A 25520-nucleotide genomic window follows, 5' to 3' on the forward strand; every position below is an offset into this window, starting at 1 on the left:
AATAAGTTCATTGCCCTATGCAGATTCAGTGCAGGCGCCCAGATTTCTATGTATTCCGACAAGTATTTTTTCCGAGAGAAATCGGAATTTACACCTGATGAAACAAAGGTTGGTAAGTTGCATTTATGCTCGAAATGTTTAAAAAGCTTGCAAACCATGTTGTATAATTTTAGCAGTTTGAATGACAATCATGACATGCCATAATTTAAGCTTATCAATATCATGTTCATAGGGTATATTGCTGATCCATTAATTATCCTTTTCTGGTGCATTGTGGGATAGAAAAGGGAGCAAATTAGCGATCGATTTGCCCCTTTTCAATCCCACAATGCACCAGAAAAGGATAATTAATGGATCAGCAATATACCCTATGATGTTAGGCCCTTTACAATTAATTCTTAGTTTCCTGTTTCCCACCCGCGTCCAAAGTAGAGAATTGCAAAATATTTAATTATTTTATTTTTATTTTGGATTTTCTCTTTTAAAATAACATGACTTCCTTTGCTCTTTCTAAATTCTGACTTTGCTCATATCAACTATAATGATGAATAAACAAAGAACAATTAATTAACTCTATATACCATTACTTATTATAAAATCAAACATAGTTGTAAAATAATTCAATGCATGGTCCTAGTCAAAACGGTTGATGTAGGTTGCGACTGCTTGTTTTGAAATAAAGAAAATAATAGATAATTAATAATTAATAATTAAAAGTCGCCTCATCCCTTGTTTTCAACCATGAAACAGGAAGCTAAGAATTAAATGTGAAGGGCCTTATCAGCAATTGTCATCATTGCCTGTCATGCATCATTTATATGAAAGGCAAACCTTAGTTAACAGAACTTTTTATAATTTGCTAAAGTTAATTCTTTATTACTTCCGTGGTCCGAGCTGTGCGCCAAGCGTAGACTCAGAAGAAATAAACAATCACACGCGCTGATGGCTGATCAACGGACTTGACAAAACGCCGGTTGACCCATTGGTCGTCGCACGGCTCGTAGTAGGCGACCTTGTCACTTCTACGCGATCGCAATTCACCAATGCGTACCCGGACCACGGAAGTAATAAAAAATTAACTTAAGTCAGCCAAATTGGCCTAACACAATACATATTTACATAGAAATTTAAAAGTTAAAGATTTGTCAAGGAAACACATGACAAATGGTTTTCAGTTTTGGCTTTCTTTACTCCAGAACTTGTCCAGACTTTAATTTGATATATAAAATGATGCGGTTTGATGGCAAATTTGAATTCACCTTTCATACTGACATCATTGCATGATAATGTATGTATGTTATACATGTAATTGTTTACAGTAAACCTTTGACGAGAGCGTATTTTAAGCATATATTGCGTATTTACTGTGTTGAAAGGACAAGCGGCTACAGGGCGCCAGGCAACCTCAGTGATTTTCTTGTCAACCTAAACCCTAACCCCCCCAATTAGATGTTGATGTCGATTGATAGGATAGCGGTCAACGGATTACTGTGTGACTCGGCTAAGGTTACCTGGTGCCCTGATGTAGCCACTTCTTTGAAACACACTTGTCTCTGATATTGGCTGCTGAGGCGATCTGCTGTAGCAGAGTGGAAATTTATGAATGAACTTTGTGCCGTATATGCATTGGTTAACATGTAGGTCCGACTTTGCAACGTCACCGTAACATGCGCTCATCAAAGGTTTACTGCTTGTGCAAAATATTATAGCTGTACATGTACTCACACCTTTCCATCACTACGATTTCCACTGACCTCTCTACTTCGAGGTGGTCATGTGTCTAAAGTTGGGACCCCTGGACATGGGAAATTTTGAAAATTACAATGGCTTTCATCTTGCAGCTAAGTACTTTCCTAACATCTTACTTGATGAGGCTTGTTTTCCTGAGCATTTTGACACCTTTTTAATGAAAATTGGCTAAGAAATGAGCTGGTGCTGGCCAAAATTACCATTTTCAGGAAAGGGGGGGGGGGGGATCTCAAAAATATATAATATTTGTAATAAAATGATGTTGATTTCTTATTTTAAAGCTTTTTATTTCATTTTGGTGTCTTTTTATATGTATTTGGGGTCTGTTAATCCAAAAATTGTATTTTCATGAGACATGGACCTTCCCATTTCTTTAGAATAAACTTTTAAAAGTGTGAAAATGGCTCCCTAGCCTCCGGCTCCCTAGCCGCCACCACAATCACCAATTTATTATTAATCCTAATTAAAACTGAAACAATGTAAACCAATTTTATTTATTGCTATGGAAAGAGTATAGATTACTCTTTAAAAATGACACCAAATTTATTATTGTATGACAATTAAGTATTATGGAAAATATGACATCGTAAACATCACCTAAGGCCCTTTAAGGTTAGCCGAGAGTTTTTCATGCGCTTGATTTCAGAGGGCGTAAGTTCATAACAGAAACAGCCATGCAGAAAATGAACAAGCGTGCATCGGGACGTGAGGGCCTACTTACAATAGAATATCGATCCACGGTCAAGACATGAAAAGGCTATGAAACTTGGCTTAGCTCGTGCCCGGAGCTCGGATGCCGGGGGGGGGGGGGGGGCCACAAGCCGTTTTCGGCAATTTTCACAAGGATGTTATAAATTTTAAAATTGATTGGGGGCACTTCGTCAAGCTACGCCCTGGAAAATGTGTTGATTTTGAATTTATAGCCTTGATATCTTTGATGAAATCAATGCTGCTATTCCCCTGATTACAATTATTTGTAAATCGAATTTGGGATGAAAATCAACAAGACAGACTTAGCAGGCCTACAAATTTCTGAATTATATAAAGTGAAAAACAATCAATCACGATTCACTGCACTCAGCGAATCAATCAAATAAAACTAAAAAGAAAGGAGCAAGAAAGAATAAAGAAATAGGGAAAAAGAGAAAGAAAGAGAGAGAAAGAAAATGAACGAAAAAGAAAGAAAGAAATGAAAAAAAAAAAAGAAAAGAAAAAAGAAAGGGAGAAAGAAAAGAGGAAAGAAAGGAAGTAAAAATGAGAAAAGAGAAAAAAAAGAAAATTCAGCCGCCACACGGAGACTCGAACCCACAAAAATAGTTCATACTAGATTCCCAGTCCAACGCTCTATCCACTCGGCCATCGATCAGCTTACACAATTGATTGTTCTCAAAGCGGATGATAACTATAATTGGATGCAATAATTTACATGATTACAATCGCGTCCGCATTATATGGCTCTTAGAATAAACACGCATGTCGGCGCTGAAATTTTGAACGAACTGATGGAGGAAAACCTCGTTTTTGCAAAACTAGCTTCAATTTGGAGTGAAAATCAAATGGAATAGCAATTGGCAGAATGTTGAGAAATAATGTAGGTATTCAGATGTCTAAATTAACGTCTCGTAATCAAGATATCGATAATTTCACAAACCAGCTTTTTCTCAAGCAAATTCTCCAAAATTTTCCCCCAAAGCGGGCTTTTAAAATTTAATCGGTACTGTATTTGGTTCTTCCCCATGGCAACATTATTTCTTTGATCGATTTGTAATATAATACGAAAAAGAAGAAAACAATCGCCGGTGTGGATTTATACGGAGCGCACATTTGAAAAAAAAACCTCATGGAACGTGTTTTTGATCTTGTGAACATGGTGGGTAAAAATGCTTTAAACGAAGGATTTTCAAATTTATTCTAATAATTTGTATATAACACACACCAAAATGTTAAGCTACATCCAATGCACCAACATTTCACTCGCTGCGATATTTGATTACTAAGAAAAAACTGTTTTAGAGAACAACTTTATACGTCTTTTATACGTTTTTTATACGTCTCTTTGTGTAACCTTAATACAATTAATTCTTAGTTTCCTGTTTCCGCCAGCGTCCAAAGTAGAGAAATTGCAAAATATTTAATTATTTTATTTTTATTTTGGATTTTCTCTTTTAAAATAACATTTAATGACTTCCTTTGCTCTTTCTGACTTTGCTCATATCAACTATAATGATGAATAAACAAAGAACAATTAAATCTACCATTACTTTAATAAAATCAAACATAGTTGTAAAATAATTAAATGCATGGTCCTAGTCAAAACGGGTTGATGTAGGTTGCGACCGCTTGTTTTAAAATAAAGAAAATAATAGATAATTAATAATTAATAATTAAAAGTCGCCTCATCCCTTGTTTTCAACCATGAAACAGGAAACTAAGAATCAAATGTGAAGGGCCTAAAGTGGAAAAGTGTTACTCCACCGCCGCCAAATTTGGTATCCCAACTCATGGCGCAGGACCAGGTCTGTGATGAGGCTTCTATACTAAGGGAATTTCAATGGAATGAACACAGCTTTCAACAGCCTACATGATCCGACTGTGATCGTGTATCACATATTTCGAACTAAAGTCTGCACAAAAAGTAACTCAGCTGTTATAAATACGCCTATAGATTCAGAACTAATAATTATTTTCACAATATTTCAACATAGAGAGAAGGATGATTTATTTACACGCATTTTGATACCCCATTCATCAAATGTCGTTCAATATTAACAACACAGTAGTGCTTTTACAGAAAAATACCCGAATTTAAAAGTTGCAGTTTACAGCGATCAATGGTTATAATACCACCACTGTAAACACGTAAAGCCTGCCATTATCTTCGCGCTTACTTCAAATCAATACAAATAACTGCAACTTTTAAATTGGGCTATTTTTCTTTCAAAACACTGCTGTATTGTCAATATTGAACAAAATTGGACAAATGGGGTATCAGAATGCGCGTAAATAAACCATCCTTCTTTTTATGTTGAAATATTGTGAAAATAATTATTAGTTCTGAATCTATAGGCGCATATATAACAGCTGAGTTACTTTTTGTGCAGACTTTATAATGCGAACACACGACCTTGGATACAGTATTTCCAATCACAAGTGTGTTGGCATGCTTGGTATCACTTCCGCATTATGCACGCACAGTCGCATGCGCTGGCGTACATCGCACAGTGTAAGCAAAAAATGTCACGCTATGTCAGGCTGTGTTCATTCAATTGGAATTTCTACTTCAGGTAGTATCATGATGTCGTGATTGACGTAATGAATGGCTTATCAAGCATATACGCGCACAGCGTCAAGCGTGTACATAGGACCTTGTGGAAAATAATTGTGCTGGACGGTTTACTAGCAGTACAAAAAATTTTCAATTTGTAAAAGGAATTAAGCAAAAATTATACTGTTCCTCACATGAAGATGAGACTTAAACAAAACATATTTGGTGCATGCATGTAAATTTTGAGCACATTTGAAGGTGTAAAATAAACCAGATTTGCATTTTGTGACCATATCAATTGTTACTCGAGAACTTCTAATTTGCACAGAGTAAAAAAACAATAAAATACATTTATGAGAAAATAGACATCAAAAAACTTCATAACTTTAGAACCAAGTATGCTAGACCTTTAGTGTTTTCAGTAAATGTTAGCCTATTGCATGTATAATATAATAATTAAAGTAGGTTCTAGTAAAAGTACATGTGTATGCGTATTAATACCAAAATAAGTACCTAACTTCCCCATCTTTTTTACAACACAACACACAAACATTTTCATCAGATAATGCTTTCACCTTGGTTTAAAATGGGCCCTAGCCATTCTCCCTAATGGAGTTTTATGCCAATGCTTCCTTTGGCCCCCATGGACCAGATCGTGTCACAAATTGAGAATATAACAATGACTGATGTGTACATGTATCCCTTTCTTCTTGCTAGGTAGGTTTCTGGTTGCAGAGCCTCAACGTTAACCTGTAATGCTATTCAAATTGATGCGAGGAGATGGAGTTTGCCGATATAAATGGAACCAGTCTTGGATCAGCTGTAGATAAAGTTGCTGATCACCTTAAAGATGTTTGGACGGCTTCAGGGACATTCTGGAATAGAAACTGGGGTGTGATTCATGATGGTTGTCATGGTGATGATTTCATTCTGGGAACCTTAGGTGAGTGCAGGACTTAGACAATCAGTCACAGGGCCGGATTCCGGGGGTGGGGGGTGGGGGTGGGTGTGGGTGGGGGGGGGGGGGGGCACACCCGGCGCGCACCTACTTATTTTTGCAGAGCAGCGCCTAACTTTGTGTATCTATGCTGAGTCAAAGGGCAACAGAATTTGGGTGTGTGTGTCAGATTCCTTTAGTAGGGTGACTGTGTACAGGTCTAGTAGGAAGTGAGGTGGTAGGAGATGCCTTAACCACCATACTTTATTAGTATTTTATTATTAATATTTTATGTTGTACCAGTAAATTATACAATCTTGTTTTATTAATAATGTTTTACCAAACTTCACACACAACAATGTGGAATTAACATGGAAAAACAGTGGCATGATCAACGGGAATTATATATAAACATAATTTTTCACCAGGTTCGCCGTCGCAAATAATCCGGCCTGGGAATCGAACCAAGGACCTCAGGTTTACGAGACCTGTGCCTTAACCACTGGGCCACAGGATCTTCATGATTATGCTGGTTGAAATTCTAAAACATAAGCGGTCACTTAAACTTATCTCCTCCCCGGAAATAGCCCATAGTAGCTAGGGCCGTAAATGTTTTGGCAGTATGATTGCAATGTCCAAACCCGTAATTTATCTTGTATCTCTGTCCATTAATTTAATTTCAGGTTTCCTTGTACCATTCGTCATGTTCTGGATTGTTTCTTTACTGTTTATGAGTGTTGATGCATTTGGATTTCCTGCTTGGGTGCTCAAACACAAAGTACAGCCAAATGAAAAGGTAAGTTAGATCAAATGTGACATTTTACCATAAAACAAGGAACACTGTTCACAGTAGCTGGCAGAGAAAAATGGCACACTCTTACACTGATCGATGAACATTTACTTTGGAAGATTTTATATCCCTGTGAAGAAACATCAGGGCTGAGAGATTTTAGGTTAGATTTTGTAAGGTAAAACAAGAATTTGCGGTTATGAACCACTGTATTTATTCACACAATATAGCATTTAAAATTGAAACATTGGCATAAAACTCCATTAGGGAGAATGCCTAGGGGCCCAGGGTCAATTCATTTTAAACCAAGGTGAAAGCATATCTGATGAAAATGTTTGTGTGTTGTGTTGTAAAAAAGATGGGGAAGTTAGGTACTTACTTTTGGTAATACACATACACATGTACTTTTACTAGAACCTTTTTCTCAATCACCAAAATATTAAAATAGATCTGGAAAAATTGAGATAACTGAGAAGTGGTAGGGGTAAAGATTGGGGTTCTCATTATGCTCAGAGAAGCAACATTAACCATGGTAAGGCATCCTTTCAAGATTTAAAAAAAATGTTGGTAGAAAAGGGTGGAACAAAATGGTGGGTCTATTTTTTACCGACATCAAATCTCTTCCTGCCAATGTGGTACTACCATACTGTAATTATTATTAAGGATAGGGTTGCTGGGGTCTTGATTTGGGTTTAGGCAGGGATACTGTAAACTGGCCTAAAAATAACTGAAATTTAAGGACAAAGACCCAAAAACATGTTACGTACTAATGGTCTGGACTTCAAAATGAAGCTAAAGTTGTAATTTATCTCCTTTAAATACTGTCCTTCTCAATTTCTCAGAAGATAGCAGCACATTCCTACCGACCTTTCCACTATGAAAACCACAGCTTTACCATCATATTTCATTATTTTTGTTCTTTTTACTCCAGGTGACCATTCCTCGGATCTTACATGCAGCCCGTGTAGCCTTCACCAATCAGATGTCATCCATCCCATTCCTGTTAATCTGGCATCAATTAGAGCTTCTACGCCCTCTTGATTATGGTAGAACATTACCCACAATGCAGCGTGCCTTGGTGGACTTAGTGGCATGTGTGCTGATTGAAGAAATTGGCTTTTATTATACTCACAGGTTTGTGGTATTAGCAAGAAATTTGCCAGCATAGTGTACATCAAAATCAATCATTGTCAAGGGGGCGCAGCACTAATTCAGCGCCCCATAGGATAACGTGTGATTTCGGCCTACTTCAAGCGCCATTTCTGGCGTCCCTGCAATACTTGGCAAAATAAATTTGGTATCAAATTAAAGCTCTGTTTCTCTAGATTCCAAAACTTTTGTCGGCATATATCGATGACCATTGACTTTTTTCGCTAATTTGCGGTGCAAAAAAAAAGAGCTAAAAATATGCTAAACTCACCACTCACATTTCAAAATCGGGTTTTCTCTTAATCCGCCACAGAGAATTGCTTTTGAGATCAATTGTTCAGTTTTTATCTGCATGTTATCATTAAAGACACTTGTCGAATTCATATGAGCCGATATTGAGTGATTTAAAGTGAACATGTCGGTAGATATGGTCGCTGCAATCTCATATTCACTATGGACTATATTAGCGAATTTCGTTGTTACATAAAATGCGGAGTGATTTAGTGTTGCGCCTCTTATAAGGTGTTAAAAGTTTTCAAAATCCACATTTATTACTCATTAAGTAAACTAGAGAAAATTTGAAGCTCAACACCGAAGATTTCATGTCTATGCGACATTCCGTTCAAGAGAAATGATGTTTTAAAGATCAGTGCCGAAATGCCGAAAATCGAATATTTCGACTTTTCCTCCAATATCTGAAAGTTTATACAAAACTCACAAAATTAGTGACAGACGACAATTTGAGCACGCTCTTTGAACCAAGATTAATTTCTTTTCTAGATTATCAGTGTTGCCATTTTCTTTTGGAAATCATTTATTACTGAGTCTCAAGTATAAATACCCCCCGCTCCAGTAGTAACAATTGCGATCTTTTTGAGTAGGCCTACTGAATATTCAGCAAAACGGCTTCATGCAGATTAACAATGTCTATTAACCTTAAAATCCATTTATGAACCTTTTTGAGGATTTTTGGACGCATTTCTTGACTTTGAAGGCGCCTACTCGGCCAATAAAGTGTTTTTTCCAATAATTTTTCATGAGGATGACTTTTTGTAATATTTGTTTATCATCATGATGGAAATAGAACACATTTTGTGAAGCGCGTCTCTTATTTTGCGCGAAGAATGTATAAGGAACGCGTTCATAATGACGGTCGTTACAAGGGGGCGAGCACTAATTCAGCGCCCCATAGGATAACGTGTGATTTCGCCTACTTCAAGCGCCATTTCTGGCGTCCCTGCAATACTTGGCAAAATAAATTTGGTATCAAATTAAAGCTCTGTTTCTCTAGATTCCAAAACTTTTGTCGGCATATATCGATGACCATTGACTTTTTTTCGCTAATTTGCGTGCAAAAAAAAGAGCTAAAATATGCTAAACTCACCACTCACATTTCAAAATCGGGTTTTCTCTTAATCCGCCACAGAGAATTGCTTTTGAGATCAATTGTTCAGTTTTTATCTGCATGTTATCATTAAAGACACTTGTCGAATTCATATGAGCCGATATTGAGTGATTTAAAGTGAACATGTCGGTAGATATGGTCGCTGCAATCTCATATTCACTATGGACTATATTAGCCGAATTTCGTTGTTACATAAAATGCGGAGTGATTTAGTGTTGCGCCCTCTTATAAGGTGTTAAAAGTTTTCAAAATCCACATTTATTACTCATTAAGTAAACTAGAGAAAATTTGAAGCTCAACACCGAAGATTTCATGGCTCTCATGACATTCCGTTCAAGAGAAATGATGTTTTAAAGATCAGTGCCGAAATGCCGAAAATCGAATATTTCGACTTTTCCTCCAATATGCTGAAAGTTTATACAAAACTCACAAAATTAGTGACAGACGACAATTTGAGCACGTCTTTGAACCAAGATTAATTTCTTTTCTAGATTATCAGTGTTGCCATTTTCTTTTGGAAATCATTTATTACTGAGTCTCAAGTATAAATACCCCACCCCCGTTCCAGTAGTAACAATTGCGATCTTTTTGAGTAGGCCTACTGAATATTCAGCAAAACGGCTTCATGCAGATTAACAATGTCTATTAACCTTAAAATCCATTTATGAACCTTTTTGAGGATTTTTGGACGCATTTCTTGACTTTGAAGGCGCCTTCTCGGCCAATAAAGTGTTTTTTCCAATAATTTTTCATGAGGATGACTTTTTGTAATATTTGTTTATCATCATGATGGAAATAGAACACATTTTGTGAAGCGCGTCTCTTATTTTGCGTGAAGAATGTAAAAGGAACGCGTTCATAATGACGGCCGTTACAAGGTGTTAAAAGTTTTCAAAATCCACATTTATTACTCATTAAGTAAACTAGAGAAAATTTGAAGCTCAACACCGTAGATTTCATTTCTTTGCGACATTCCTTTCAAGAGAAATGATGTTTTAAAGATCAGTGCCGAAATGCCGAAAATCGAATATTTCGACTTTTCCTCCAATATGCGAAAGTTTATACAAAACTCACAAAATTAGTGACAGACGACAATTTGAGCACGTCTTTGAACCAAGATTAATTTCTTTTCTAGATTATCAGTGTTGCCATTTTCTTTTGGAAATCATTTATTACTGAGTCTCAAGTATAAATACCCCCCTGCTCCAGTAGTAACAATTGCGATCTTTTGAGTAGGCCTACTGAATATTCAGCAAAACGGCTTCATGCAGATTAACAATGTCTATTAACCTTAAAATCCATTTATGAACCTTTTTGAGGATTTTGGGACGCATTTCTTGACTTTGAAGGCGCCTTACTCGGCCAATAAAGTGTTTTTTCCAATAAGTTTTCATGAGGATGACTTTTTGTAATCTTTGTTTATCATCATGATGGTAATAGAACACATTTTGTGAAGCGCGTCTCTTATTTTATTGCGAAGAATGTAAAAGGAACGCGAGAATAATGACGGCCGTTACAAAGGGGCGCAGCACTAATTCAGCGCCCCATAGGATAACGTGTGATTTCGCCTACTTCAAGCGCCATTTCTGGCGTCCCTGCAATACTTGGCAAAATAAATTTGGTATCAAATTAAAGCTCTGTTTCTCTAGATTCCAAAACTTTTGTCGGCATATATCGATGACCATTGACTTTTTTCGCTAATTTGCGGTGCAAAAAAAAAGAGCTAAAAATATGCTAAACTCACCACTCACATTTCAAAATCGGGTTTTCTCTTAATCCGCCACAGAGAATTGCTTTTGAGATCAATTGTTCAGTTTTTATCTGCATGTTATCATTAAAGACACTTGTCGAATTCATATGAGCCGATATTGAGTGATTTAAAGTGAACATGTCGGTAGATATGGTCGCTGCAATCTCATATTCACTATGGACTATATTAGCAATTTCGTTGTTACATAAAATGCGGAGTGATTTAGTGTTGCGCCCTCTTATAAGGTGTTAAAAGTTTTCAAAATCCACATTTATTACTCATTAAGTAAACTAGAGAAAATTTGAAGCTCAACACCAAGATTTCATGGCTCTCGACATTCCGCTCAAGAGAAATGATGTTTTAAAGATCAGTGCCGAAATGCCGAAAATCGAATATTTCGACTTTTCCTCCAATATGCGAAAGTTTATACAAAACTCACAAAATTAGTGACAGACGACAATTTGAGCACGCCTTTGAACCAAGATTAATTTCTTTTCTAGATTATCAGTGTTGCCATTTTCTTTTGGAAATCATTTATTACTGAGTCTCAAGTATAAATACCCCCCGCTCCAGTAGTAACAATTACGGTCACTTTCCGTCGGCCCACTGAATATTCAGCAAAACGGCTTCATGCAGATTAACAATGTCTATTAACCTTAAAATCCATTTATGAACCTTTTGAGGATTTTGGACGCATTTCTTGACTTTGAAGGCGCCTACTCGGCCAATAAAGTGTTTTTTCCAATAATTTTCATGAGGATGACTTTTTGGAATCTTTGTTTATCACCATTATGGAAATAGAACACATTGTGTGAAGCGCGTCTCTTATTTTGCGCGATGAATGGAAAAGGAACGCGTTCATAATGACGGCCGTTACAAGGTGTTAAAAGTTTTCAAAATCCACATTTATTACTCATTAAGTAAACTAGAGAAAATTTGAAGCTCAACACCGAAGATTTCATGGCTCTGCGACATTCCGTTCAAGAGAAATGATGTTTTAAAGATCAGTGCCGAAATGCCGAAAATCAAATATTTCGACTTTTCCTCCAATATGCGAAAGTTTATACAAAACTCACAAAATTAGTGACAGACGACAATTTGAGCACGTCTTTGAACCAAGATTAATTTCTTTTCTAGATTATCAGTGTTGCCATTTTCTTTTGGAAATCATTTATTACTGAGTCTCAAGTATAAATACCCCCCCGCTCCAGTAGTAACAATTACGGTTTTTTTGGGTAGGCCTACTGAATATTCAGCAAAACGGCTTCATGCAGATTAACAATGTCTATTAACCTTAAAATCCATTTATGAACCTTTTGAGGATTTTTGGACGCATTTCTTGACTTTGAAGGCGCCTACTCGGCCAATAAAGTGTTTTTTCCAATAATTTTTCATGAGGATGACTTTTTGTAATATTTGTTTATCATCATGATGGAAATAGAACACATTTTGTGAAGCGCGTCTCTTATTTTTGCGAAGAATGTAAAAGGAACGCGTTCATAATGACGGCCGTTACAAGGGGGCGCAGCACTAATTCAGCGCCCCATAGGATAACGTGTGATTTCGCCTACTTCAAGCGCCATTTCTGGCGTCCCTGCAATACTTGGCAAAATAAATTTGGTATCAAATTAAAGCTCTGTTTCTCTAGATTCCAAAACTTTTGTCGGCATATATCGATGACCATTGACTTTTTTCGCTAATTTGCGGTGCAAAAAAAAAGAGCTAAAAATATGCTAAACTCACCACTCACATTTCAAAATCGGGTTTTCTCTTAATCCGCCACAGAGAATTGCTTTTGAGATCAATTGTTCAGTTTTTATCTGCATGTTATCATTAAAGACACTTGTCGAATTCATATGAGCCGATATTGAGTGATTTAAAGTGAACATGTCGGTAGATATGGTCGCTGCAATCTCATATTCACTATGGACTATATTAGCGAATTTCGTTGTTACATAAAATGCGGAGTGATTTAGTGTTGCGCCTCTTATAAGGTGTTAAAAGTTTTCAAAATCCACATTTATTACTCATTAAGTAAACTAGAGAAAATTTGAAGCTCAACACCGAAGATTTCATGGCTCTGCGACATTCCGTTCAAGAGAAATGATGTTTTAAAGATCAGTGCCGAAATGCCGAAAATCGAATATTTCGACTTTTCCTCCAATATGCGAAAGTTTATACAAAACTCACAAAATTAGTGACAGACGACAATTTGAGCACGCTCTTTGAACCAAGATTAATTTCTTTTCTAGATTATCAGTGTTGCCATTTTCTTTTGGAAATCATTTATTACTGAGTCTCAAGTATAAATACCCCCCCCGCTCCAGTAGTAACAATTGCGATCTTTTTGAGTAGGCCTACTGAATATTCAGCAAAACGGCTTCATGCAGATTAACAATGTCTATTAACCTTAAAATCCATTTATGAACCTTTTGAGGATTTTTGGACGCATTTCTTGACATTGAAGGCGCCTACTCGGCCAATAAAGTGTTTTTTCCAATAATTTTTCATGAGGATGACTTTTTGTAATATTTGTTTATCATCATGATTGAAATAGAACACATTTTGTGAAGCGCGTCTCTTATTTTTGCGCCAAGAATGTAAAAGGAACGCGTTCATAATGACGGCCGTTACAAGGGGGGCGCAGCACTAATTCAGCGCCCATAGGATAACGTGTGATTTCGGCCTACTTCAAGCGCCATTTCTGGCGTCCCTGCAATACTTGGCAAAATAAATTTGGTATCAAATTAAAGCTCTGTTTCTCTAGATTCCAAAACTTTTGTCGGCATATATCGATGACCATTGACTTTTTTTCACTAATTCTGCGGTGCAAAAAAAAAAGAGCTAAAAATATACTAAACTCACCACTCACATTTCAAAATCAGGTTTTCTCTTAATCCGCCACAGAGAATTGCTTTTGAGATCAATTGTTCAGTTTTTATCTGCATGTTATCATTAAAGACACTTGTCGAATTCATATGAGCCGATATTGAGTGATTTAAAGTGAACATGTCGGTAGATATGGTCGCTGCAATCTCATATTCACTATGGACTATATTAGCCGAATTTCGTTGTTACATAAAATGCGGAGTGATTTAGTGTTGCGCCCTCTTATAAGGTGTTAAAAGTTTTCAAAATCCACATTTATTACTCATTAAGTAAACTAGAGAAAATTTGAAGCTCAACACCGAAGATTTCATGTATCTGCGACATTCCGTTCAAGAGAAATGATGTTTTAAAGATCAGTGCCGAAATGCCGAAAATCGAATATTTCGACTTTTCCTCCAATATGCGAAGTTTATACAAAACTCACAAAATTAGTGACAGACGACAATTTGAGCACGTCTTTGAACCAAGATTAATTTCTTTTCTAGATTATCAGTGTTGCCATTTTCTTTTGGAAATCATTTATTACTGAGTCTCAAGTATAAATACCCCCGCTCCAGTAGTAACAATTATGATCTTTTGAGTAGGCCTACTGAATATTCAGCAAAACGGCTTCATGCAGATTAACAATGTCTATTAACCTTAAAATCCATTTATGAACCTTTTTGAGGATTTTTGGACGCATTTCTTGACTTTGAAGGCGCCTACTCGGCCAATAAAGTGTTTTTTCCAATAATTTTTCATGAGGATGACTTTTTGTAATATTTGTTTATCATCATGATGGAAATAGAACACATTTTGTGAAGCGCGTCTCTTATTTTTTATGCGCTGTGAAGAATGTTAAAGGAACGCTTCATAATGACGGTTGTTACAAGGGGGCGCAGCACTAATTCAGCGCCCCATAGGATAACGTGTGATTTCGGCCTACTTCAAGCGCCATTTCTGGCGTCCCTGCAATACTTGGCAAAATAAATTTGGTATCAAATTAAAGCTCTGTTTCTCTAGATTCCAAAACTTTTGTCGGCATATATCGATGACCATTGACTTTTTTCTCTAATTTGCGGTGCAAAAAAAAAGAGCTAAAAATATGCTAAACTCACCACTCACATTTCAAAATCGGGTTTTCTCTTAATCCGCCACAGAGAATTGCTTTTGAGATCAATTGTTCAGTTTTTATCTGCATGTTATCATTAAAGACACTTGTCGAATTCATATGAGCCGATATTGAGTGATTTAAAGTGAACATGTCGGTAGATATGGTCGCTGCAATCTCATATTCACTATGGACTATATTAGCCGAATTTCGTTGTTACATAAAATGCGGAGTGATTTAGTGTTGCGCCCTCTCAAGTCAACTGGTTCTCTGTGTTTGGAACCACAATCAAAATGATCACAACACAAAGTGAATGGGATGCTAACAGTTGTGCAAACTAAGCATGAACCAGTAATTAAGGTATGATGTATTCACTACGATGGAAAATTGCTGTGTGTACAATTTACTTCTCATCTCTCTAGTCATTTTTGTCTCTGGTCTTTTCTGTTTTTTGTTTTGATGTCAGACTAATTAGTATCCCTTTTTACTGCCCTGTTTATATTGGGACTTGCACCAAATGCTATAGAGAATTTATCGAGCAGCGAGTCATTTGTTGGCAAATTAATTGGTGGATTTTGTCAATTATTATTTAAAAAAAATGAAATATGTAAAAATTGTTGCTAAAAATAAAAATGCACAACATGCTCTTCAGGAAACAAACTTGTTTTCTTTTTTATTTGTTTGCTTCGACATAAGGGGACAATGGAGGCAATTTTTTCTTCAACCAAATATAATTTTTTTAACATTGCTGTCTTTTTCTTTTTACACCCCCAGATTACTTCATCACCCTCTCCTATACAAGCATATCCACAAAAAGCACCATGAGTGGACTGCACCAATCAGTTTGATAGCCCTCTACTCTCATCCGTTTGAGAACATTTTGTCCAATTTATTTCCGGTGATAGTAGGCCCACTAATCATGGGCTCCCATATTGCTGTAGCGGCACTGTGGTATGGAATTGGGATTAGTACTACATGCATTGTGCATAGTGGCTATCATCTGCCGTTGCTGCCTCCGCCAGAGATGCATGATTTTCACCACTTGAAGTAAGTATGGGGTTTTGAGACATGGTAGTATGGGACCAGTTAGATCAGTACCAAAGATGATGGGGATGCCCAAGGGCTACTTGGGCCTACTAAAAATAAAATTTTGTTTCTGGTAACATACTCTGAAAATAGAACTATTTTTTGGGACGCGGAATTGTGCAGGACCGCGTGCGGTACTGCACACTTCCGTTTACAGTCCCCATGCGGTACTGCACATCCCGACCTGCATTCCCGCATGCGGAATGCAGGTCGGATGTGCAGTACCGCATGGGGATGTGCAATATTTTCGTGTATTTCAGCGTGGGAACTGCAATATTTTGGTGCATTTCCGCTTAGGGATGTGCAATTTTTTGGTGTTTTTCGCATGGGGATGTGCAATATTTTTGGTGTTTTTCCGCCAGGGGATGTGCAATAATATTTTGGTGTATTTCCGCCAGGGGATGTGCAATATTTTTGGTGCATTTCCGTTAGGGGATTTGCAATATTTTTGGTGTTTTTCCGCATGGGGATGTGCAATATTTTTGGTGTATTTATGCGGCGTGGGGAACTGCAATATTTTTGGTGCAAGTTCCGCTAGGGGATTTGCAATATTTTTGGTGTTTTTCCGCATGGGGATGTGCAATATTTAAATTATATTAAATTACTATCCTCCGTAAATTGATTGATGATCGATCCCCTTGAGGAAATTCTCCGTTGGAACTTTAATAGAAAGTGGTCACAATGTCAAGTTGAATATATAATAGTCATCATTAAAGAGGCGTGTGAAATTGATTTTAATAAAATTAATTTTATACAATAACTATTAGCTAGGTTTCTATACTATGCCAACCTTTCGGACAAGACTTTCCAAGACTCTCTTTTAAATACAAAAATGCGACATTAATTACATGCGACGATCATTGATTGTCTAAAACTAATTACTAAAAAAAGTAAAAACACCTAAGAGCCTGACGTATTTTTCACCACGAATGAAGGCCTACTAAATTTTTGTCATACCTATTTTGTTGCATGTCCGCATGCGAACTGCAAAATATTTGGTGCAGTTCAATGCGGTAATGAACATATCTTTTCGCATGCCAGCGTCATGGAACTGCCAAATATTTGGTGTAGTTCCGCATGCATTTAATGTGAATGTCCGCGGGCGGGAATGTTATATATTTGGTTCATGTCCGCATGCGGGATGTACATGTTTTTTTCGCATGTCCGCATGATGAGGGAATGCAAGACGAGATGCACAGTTCGGATACGTAGGTGATTTTTGGCATTCGTGAGAGCAAAATGTAAAAAAAATATGGGGTCATTGGGTGAGAACATGACCTTTTATAGAATGGAATCTTTGGGTGAGAGCCAAAACAGCGCCTCAAAAACCTCGAAATTGAATTTCTAGTTCTAAATGCCGGGTCTAAATGGCTTCAAATTTCATTGTTTTTTTTTTTTTCAAAATAAGTAACAAAATCAGTAATAAATGAAAGTTGCTGTTCAAATTGAACTTGTAAGGGTCTTTGGGTGACAGATCAAATGGGAAAAATAGGGGGTCTTCGGGTGACAGAGCATGTGTTCGTTCAAAAAAAAATGGGGTCTTTGGGTGACAGCGACGCTGAAAAAGCGGGTCTTAACAGCCCTACATACGCGTCACCTCCAAAGTGGGAGTGCCCCCCCCCGGGAGGTCTGTCTGGTCTACCTGAAGAATTTTAAGATTAAAAAAAAACTTTTAATTTTTTTGTGTGTGCATAAAATGTATACAATATACGAGCGGTCATATTATTATAATCAAGACAATATGGAGGCACGCGGAATATTTGGTACAGTTACGCATTGGTTATACTAGTGAAAAATTATTTTCGCATGCTCGCATGCGGAACTACAAAATATTTGGTGCAGTTCCGCATGCGGTAACAGTCGCTTTTAATACCTGGTAAATATATACATTTCATCATGCTAAATACAATTATTAGTTGATTATATAATAGTATATAGGCCTACATTTCATCATGCTAAATTAAATTATTATCCTCCGTAAATTGATAATCGATCCACTTGAGAAATTCCCCGTTGGAACTTTAATAGAAAGTGGTCACAACGTCAAGTTGAATATATAATAGTTAATCATTAAAGAGGCGTGTGAAATTGATTCTAATAAAATTAATTTAATACAATAACTATCTAGGTTTCTATACTATGCCGACCTTCGGACAAGACTTTTTCAAGACTCTCTTTTAAATATAAATAATGAAAGCGGACATGAGAGCACCTCGGACGTATCAATTGCATTCTGAATACTGAAGCATGTCTTTCTGATATCAAATAATTTCCATTTTTGAAATTCACGATATAATTCAAATTTTATGACAAATTATTAAGATTTGATATGTTTCAAATTTTTGATATATAACAGTCCTCGAAATAAATTTTATAAATCTAATGATATATTCTTAAAGTGTATGTAGCTGGGAGGAAAAGTCGACGATCAGTTGAAAATTTTGACCTTTTATATTGAAGATATGGATTTTTTCCCAAAAAGACCTATTTTTTTTTGGTGTTTTGGGGAAAAAAATCCATATCTTCAATAATGAAAGGTCAAAATTTTCAATTGATCGTCGGTTTTCATCCCACCTACATACACTTTAAGTATAAATCATCAGATTTATAAAGTTTACTTCAAGTACTGTTAAATATCAAAATATCAATTTTAATGATTTGCCATAAAATGTGTATTACATTGCGAATTTAAAAAAATCAAAATTATTTGATATCAGAAGGGCATTCTTCGTATTCAGAATGCAATTCGATATGTCTGATGTGCTCTCATCTAATGTCCCACAATAAATACTGTCCAAACGTTCATACCCCTTCCTTTAATAATAACTTTTATGTTAAATCATTGACCATTTATAATATAAAGCTACCAAGTAATCTACATTTTAACTGAGATTTTAAGGTCTGAAAGGCCATCCCGGCAAACACAAAACGCGTTTTAAACAGGTTAGGCCTATATTTTTGGGTTTTGGTGTTGGTAAAAACGTTTTAATAACATAAATGTCGGGTTAAATAAAGGTCATGAAAACATTTAAAACGTTTTGTATGTTTTCAAAATGTTATTGAAAATATTTTCTGCAAACATTTTTTGCCAAATATTTTGTCACCCTATGTTTGAGAATATTTGCAGTAAGTTATCAAAAATTGTTTAGCCCTAAGTTTGAGAATATTTGCAGTAATATCAAAAATGTTTTTGAATATTCACCTCGTAAAGTATTAAAGCGCGCCGCCACAGCTTAATTCCATGATCTTGATCCTATTTTTATCGATATACATCGATCACTTATCGGATTAAGTATTGGACACAATAGATGAAGTATTTGATTGACAAGGTTACCCCTGCGTCCCCTAGCCGCTTGTCTATTACAACTTGTCTATTAATGTGTGCATATTATAATTTATACCATTAGGCCTATATGATTATGAGAGCTTTAATGAGGGGTTATAGTTTTTAGTCTGGTATGTCTGCCTATGCATGTTATGTTTCCATTTGTAAATGTGCTAGTGTGCGATGCATAATTCTTCTTTGCCCTGTATATTACATAAAGAATAACGATTTAAAGCATCATTTAATAATTTGAAATGTTTGTAATGTTTCCATGTTCCGGTGCATGATTTGTTTAATATAGCTTTTACTATATCATGATATCGCATGTAAAGCTGCACCAAATATATTGCAGTTCGGCCCCATGCGGACATGCGAACAAAAACAGCTTTTGCCATAAGCGTAGATCCCGGGGATGAGGGGCTAAGGCTAAACCCCTAATATTTTGCCAGGGTTCCATACAACCCCCCCCCCCCCAATGTTGACGCCTGTACGACCCCTGTTAGGTTTATCTTAATTTAGCTATTTTAGATCCAAGACGAAAATACCTATTTCGTCTCAGTTTTAGATAGCTTTAGATGTCCTTTTCGTAAACATCAAAAAACCCTTCTCTGATCTCGCCGCTACTATTCATGGGCATCGTTTGATATCTGCGTAAATTGATCCACTTGAGAAATGTCCCGCTTGGACAGCTTCTAACATGAATAAAATGCACACAATGTCAAGTTTATTACAATGGCCACTAAATAGATTCATCACAATAGCCACTTATCATTAAGCGACGTGCGATAATATTTTTAATATAATAAAATACTATAGACTTTAAAGTTTATAACACTTTCTTTTAATTACAGCAAATGAAGCAAAACTCACAATAGTCAAAGTGAAACGATAGTAATATTAAAGAAATTTATATATGCATGTGATAATATTTTCTACGCCGCAGGGCCTACAAATAAAAAACAAAACAAATAAAACCAAAAACAAACAACAACAACTACAACAACAAAAACCTTTTCGCCCGCAAGACACGCTGAACTGTAGGGCATACAACTCGCCTTGCATTCCCTCCCGGATTCTCTCATGAGGACATGCGAAAAAACATGTTCACCCCACATGCAGGGCTGCACGAAATATATTGCATTTCCGCACGCGGACATTCGAACAAAAACCGTTCATTATGCGGAACTACACCAAAAATGTTGCAGTACCCCATGCGGAAATACACCAAAAATATTGCAGTTCCCCATGCGGATAATACACCAAAAATATTGCACATCCCCTAACGGAAAAAACACCAAAAATATTGCAGATGCGGAAAAACACCAAAAATATTGCACATCCCCTAACGGAAATGCACCAAAAATATTGCAGTTCCCCATGCAAGTTGGGATATGTAGTTCCACATGAGGAAATACACCAAAAATATTGCAGTTCCCCATGCGGGACTGCACATCCCGACCTGATCATCAAGATGCGGTACTGCACATCCCGACCTGCATCACCGCATGCGGGAATGCACGCCGGGATGTGCAGTCCCGCAGGCGGAAGTGCGTGACGGAAGGTGCAGTTCCGCATGCGGGACTGTGAGAAGCGAAGTGTGCAGTACGCGCACGCGTACTGCACAGATAGCAGTCGCTTTCAATACCTGGAAAATATTACGACAGAAGGAAGGAAAAATTTTTATAGGCACATACTGAAATTTCAACCCAATTTTACACTAGAATCTAGCAAAAAACAGTATATGACTCTGGTCTCACAAAAGCACTTCTCATACATACTTCCCGAGTACTGACCAATTAGCATATAGCCTTGTATTATTATCCCTTATGTGACACGCATCATATACATGTTACATGAACATATATAGTTGGCTTTTGCTACGAAAAAGGGGATTAATCCAGGCCCAATTACTGATAATTACCCCCTTTGGTCAATTACACTTCCAGCTGGACAAGCCCATAAACCACAGCAGACAATCCAAAAGATAGAAAATTGTTATGTAATAATGTTATTATGAAACCTGTTGGCACACTTTTTGATAGTTCTATAATGGGAAATCAGCAGCAGCTAATTGGAGGGATTATAGTGGTTTTGATTTTTATACCTTTTTCGTAGAGCAACCAGAGTATACACGTATTAGACAGCTTGCGATTTCCAAACGTACAAAAGTATTTATTGTCATCAGCTTATCCAAACCACAGTAGCTGGCAGCGCATGCTACCCTGTTTATTGTATAAAAGAACTGGGTCAAGGCAGGTTCACATGATGCTATATATGCGCATTGATTAGGGATTTTTAGCGAATGAGGAGGGGATGTTTCATAGCTTTCCATGATGTGATTCAATCAATCAAAACCCCACTTCTGTAACCAAGGCCTGTTCATCTCTGCAAACAAGTGTAAGTATCAAACTATGGAACTTACTAGAAATTGTCAGATATTGTGAGTAGAAACTTACTTTGTTTCCCATTTTGGCCAAAAAAAATTGTTTGATTGGCGCAACCTGACTGACCCTAAAAATAGGCCCGAGCCTAGACCGTTGGCAGAGTGCTACACTATCGTATTAAAGTGCAGTAGAATGTAATAGCTGCCTTTTGTAAAACACGTATTGTTTGCAGTACAATCCATTCATCATGCTCATTGTAAAGTGTTGATGTTCTGTTTACTTTCCTGATGGCCACTAAGCTAACCCCAAGATATCACCTTTACATGTAGTTGGGTGTTTTTCTAGTGTTATTGGTAAGTACATTTATTGAAATGTTGCAAATGGCAGCTATTGCATTCTACTGCACTTACGATAGTGTTGCACTCTGCCGACAAGACATCTTTTCTTATTTTTTTACAAAATAAATAATTATAATTAAAAAAATTAAAATTAAAAAAAAAATTTAAAAAAAGTTCCAAGGCCTTTATCATACGCAATTTACAGCTTAAAATGTGTGTGTAAAAAAAGTAATAATAATAATTTTTAAAAAAAATTGCCGACCGACCTACCCTAATTATTTTTAATATTACGCCAATCAAACAATTTTTTTAGGCCTTGTATACACTTACATTCATTGTTTCACTTTCCTTGATAGGTTCATCAACAATTTTGGAGTGCTTGGCATCTTGGATTATCTGCATGGAACTAATAAGCTGTTTGTACAGAGCAAGTATTATCAGCGATTTCGAGTTACTTTCAGTTTGACACCCGTGTTAACCATGTACCCTGATGACGAGTTGCTGGAAGAAATCAAGAAATCAAAATAATCTACAGCTGTGTAGCAAGGAACAGGTGACCAAAATAATGAAATCAAGAAATCTTGAATTGTGTATCAGTTTTCTTTTTTGCCAAATGATGAAGAGACACCTTTTTGTGACTTAATCAGCTAAATTGCTTATATTGAATTTACATACTGAACAATTAAAGGCTTAATGTACGATTTCCTTCAAATGTTAAATTTGTCATATATACTCAAAATGCTGAAATAATACTAGTAATAATGATCGGGAATGATTTCTGTCCATTTTGAGCTGAAATAACGAGGTTACGTACGAAAAAGAAACACTGCTTGTTATTTTGGCAGTTTAACACGCAGTTCTATGGGCGGACATAAAGTCATAATTTCTTGAATTATGACTTTATGTCGAACTTTGCTCTGTTTACCTACAAACACAACAAATTTGGCTGATTCCATTTAGGTGCAAGTTGTGACATGTGTAAACATTACAAATATGCCAAAAAATCAGGTTTGAAAAAAATTAACCAAATTCATATTATAAGATCGTACATTATGACTTTAAGCTATTGATTTATAGATACAATGCAAGTAAGGGATAGCTTAAAAATCCAAATACCAGTCAACCACAGCATCCTGGTAGAACCAGCGATTGGACCTGATTTTTATTGTTCAGAACAATGAAACAGGACTAAATTGCTGGTATTGCCAGGGTAAGGTAAGCCAAAAGATTGACGTAGTCCTATGTAATCAGTTTGTTTTATAGCTGACCCCACCCCAGAAGTGGATCAAAATAACATTGATGTTTTCTAAGAGCATAGGAGAAAGGTAATCAACATTTTTAACCCGCACAGAAAAACATAATCTACAGCTGTGTCAAAATAATATTTATGTTCATAATATTTTTAACCCCTCCCGCCTTCATAAAACAGTCTTCCTGTTCCTGACTGTGTTTTATGTGTGTGTGTGTTTATCGCTGAGCTACGAGCATACTGAGTGTTCCAGCTTGGCAAAGAATTACCTAGGCTAATATGCCTGATTTATCATGTAAATAGGACTTCATCATTATTTTGAATTGTCCCTTAATTTACCCAAATGTTATTAAAGGTACACAAGCTTGCAGTGCTAGTTATGTTATCAACAGAGCAGGGGCAGGGCCTCTATATCTTGACTTCAAACATATGTGACGTGTCATGTCAAAAGGAGACACTTTTGGGCGGGACGGTAAATGGAGAAATAGCTAAAAATCTGCCCGGGTGATTTTTTCCACAATTTGAGTTTGTTGCGAATTTGTGATATGTTATTAATGTTAAAAATATTGTTTGATAGTTTCAGACCAGAATATTACTGGCATCTTGTATTGTTTGAGACACTTTTCAAGGCAATTCCTACTCTCAACATTGTCAATAATATTTTTAAAGGCCGATATCTCAATTTCCAATTTTATAATACCATAACTTACGAACTCAATATCTTCGCTTAGGAATGTCCGATTTCATTGGGGAAAACGGCGTTGTGGAGCAAAAAATATCTATATATTTAAGATATATAAAAACCTCAAAATTGATAACCTGCCCAAAAGTGTCTCCTTTTGACATGACACGTCACATATATACTGTCAATCTACGAGGGCCGATTGAAAAGTTTGTGGCCTAAGGTAGGAGGAGTCAGTTTTCAAAAATCAAAAACATTTATTTTTCAACATAATACTCTCCTACATTACTTACTATAGGCCACAAACTTGTTAATCACTACTCGTACAATTAGCGAAAAAAATAGTTCACTTGCTCAAAACGATTCAAATGTACATGTATGTCATACAATAGTATGAACAGGATGTTCATATTCACATTATGTTACCCACTACCAGGAAATGAGTGTAAAGTCGCAAGTTGGTAGTTTCGAGACATCATGGTTGACTAAGTTGATGTTATCTGTGTGCCGTGCACCTGTACAAGCCAGTAGTATGTCCTTCGAGAATGGCCCATCCCATTGTGAGGTGCCCCATTCACGAAGGACATACTACGGGCTTGAACAAGTGGGCGGTAAACAAATAGCACCAATGCAGTAGCCAGGGCATCTTGAAACTACCAACTTGCAACTTTACGCTCATTCTGTGGTAGCAGGTCACATACAGAGATTTACTTTGTTTTACCCCATTTGTTCATTTCAAAATTAATAGGGGGCACATCTGACAATGAAAACTAACAATTTGTGGGGAAAAAAATCTATTTTTTATGGAAATGTTACAATATTGCTTTAATGTTTATCAACGCAAGTGTAGCAGAGTCTCTATAATTACCATTGATTAATATAAACAGTGCAAATATAAATTGATTATTCATTTTTATACCAAAGAAGCTTGGTATTGTGTACCAACCTCATCACAGCTGAAATATTATTTAGTTTAATATATTGTATTGAAATTCTCAACTTCTGTTGTAGAATTAAACTAGAAAGAATTTAAGTGTATTGTATATTTTTGGATGAAATATTGAGAGACCATCTAATTAAAAAAAATTCTAGTGATGGCCAAGTCCTCATTATGTACCACATTCAACCTAATGAGCATCCTTAGTCTCCCCTACTTTGTATTCCCTGTGGACTTTCCTGACTTTCATTTCATTTGTAAGTGCTTTTACCATATGCATGCAATAAGTAATTAAAAAAACAGTAACTTACAGGAAAAAATATCTGGCCACTAGGTTGAATACGGTATATGTAAATAATTTGTATATTATGCTACAATGTACTTTTAATGCAAATTTTTAATGCAATAGCAATGCAAATATAGCTGTGTTAAATCCAATTGAATGTATGTAGGTGCAATTGTTTTTAAGTGTGTATTTTTTTTTTAATTAAAAAA

The 25520-nt window shown here is 36.3% G+C and overlaps 1 protein-coding gene across 4 annotated transcripts; it reads left to right on the top strand.

The window, feature by feature from the left end:
• Positions 1–23908, top strand: LOC140160643 (fatty acid hydroxylase domain-containing protein 2-like). Of its 4 annotated transcripts, none has more exons than XM_072183901.1 (6): positions 1–108; positions 5732–5957; positions 6635–6747; positions 7673–7875; positions 15799–16071; positions 22514–23908. In XM_072183901.1, the coding sequence occupies exons 2-6, from the start codon at positions 5795–5797 to the stop codon at positions 22683–22685; spliced, it is 924 nt and encodes a 307-aa protein (XP_072040002.1). In that variant the 5' UTR covers positions 1–108; positions 5732–5794; the 3' UTR covers positions 22686–23908. The 4 variants fall into 4 exon arrangements, with proteins under 4 accessions (XP_072040002.1, XP_072040003.1, XP_072040004.1 ...); XM_072183902.1 differs by having other exon boundaries at positions 5736–5957; XM_072183903.1 differs by having other exon boundaries at positions 7–112.
• Positions 23909–25520: the final 1612 nt, after the last annotated feature.

This window comes from Amphiura filiformis, chromosome 9, assembly GCF_039555335.1.
Source record: "Amphiura filiformis chromosome 9, Afil_fr2py, whole genome shotgun sequence".
Taxonomy (NCBI): domain Eukaryota; kingdom Metazoa; phylum Echinodermata; class Ophiuroidea; order Amphilepidida; family Amphiuridae; genus Amphiura; species Amphiura filiformis.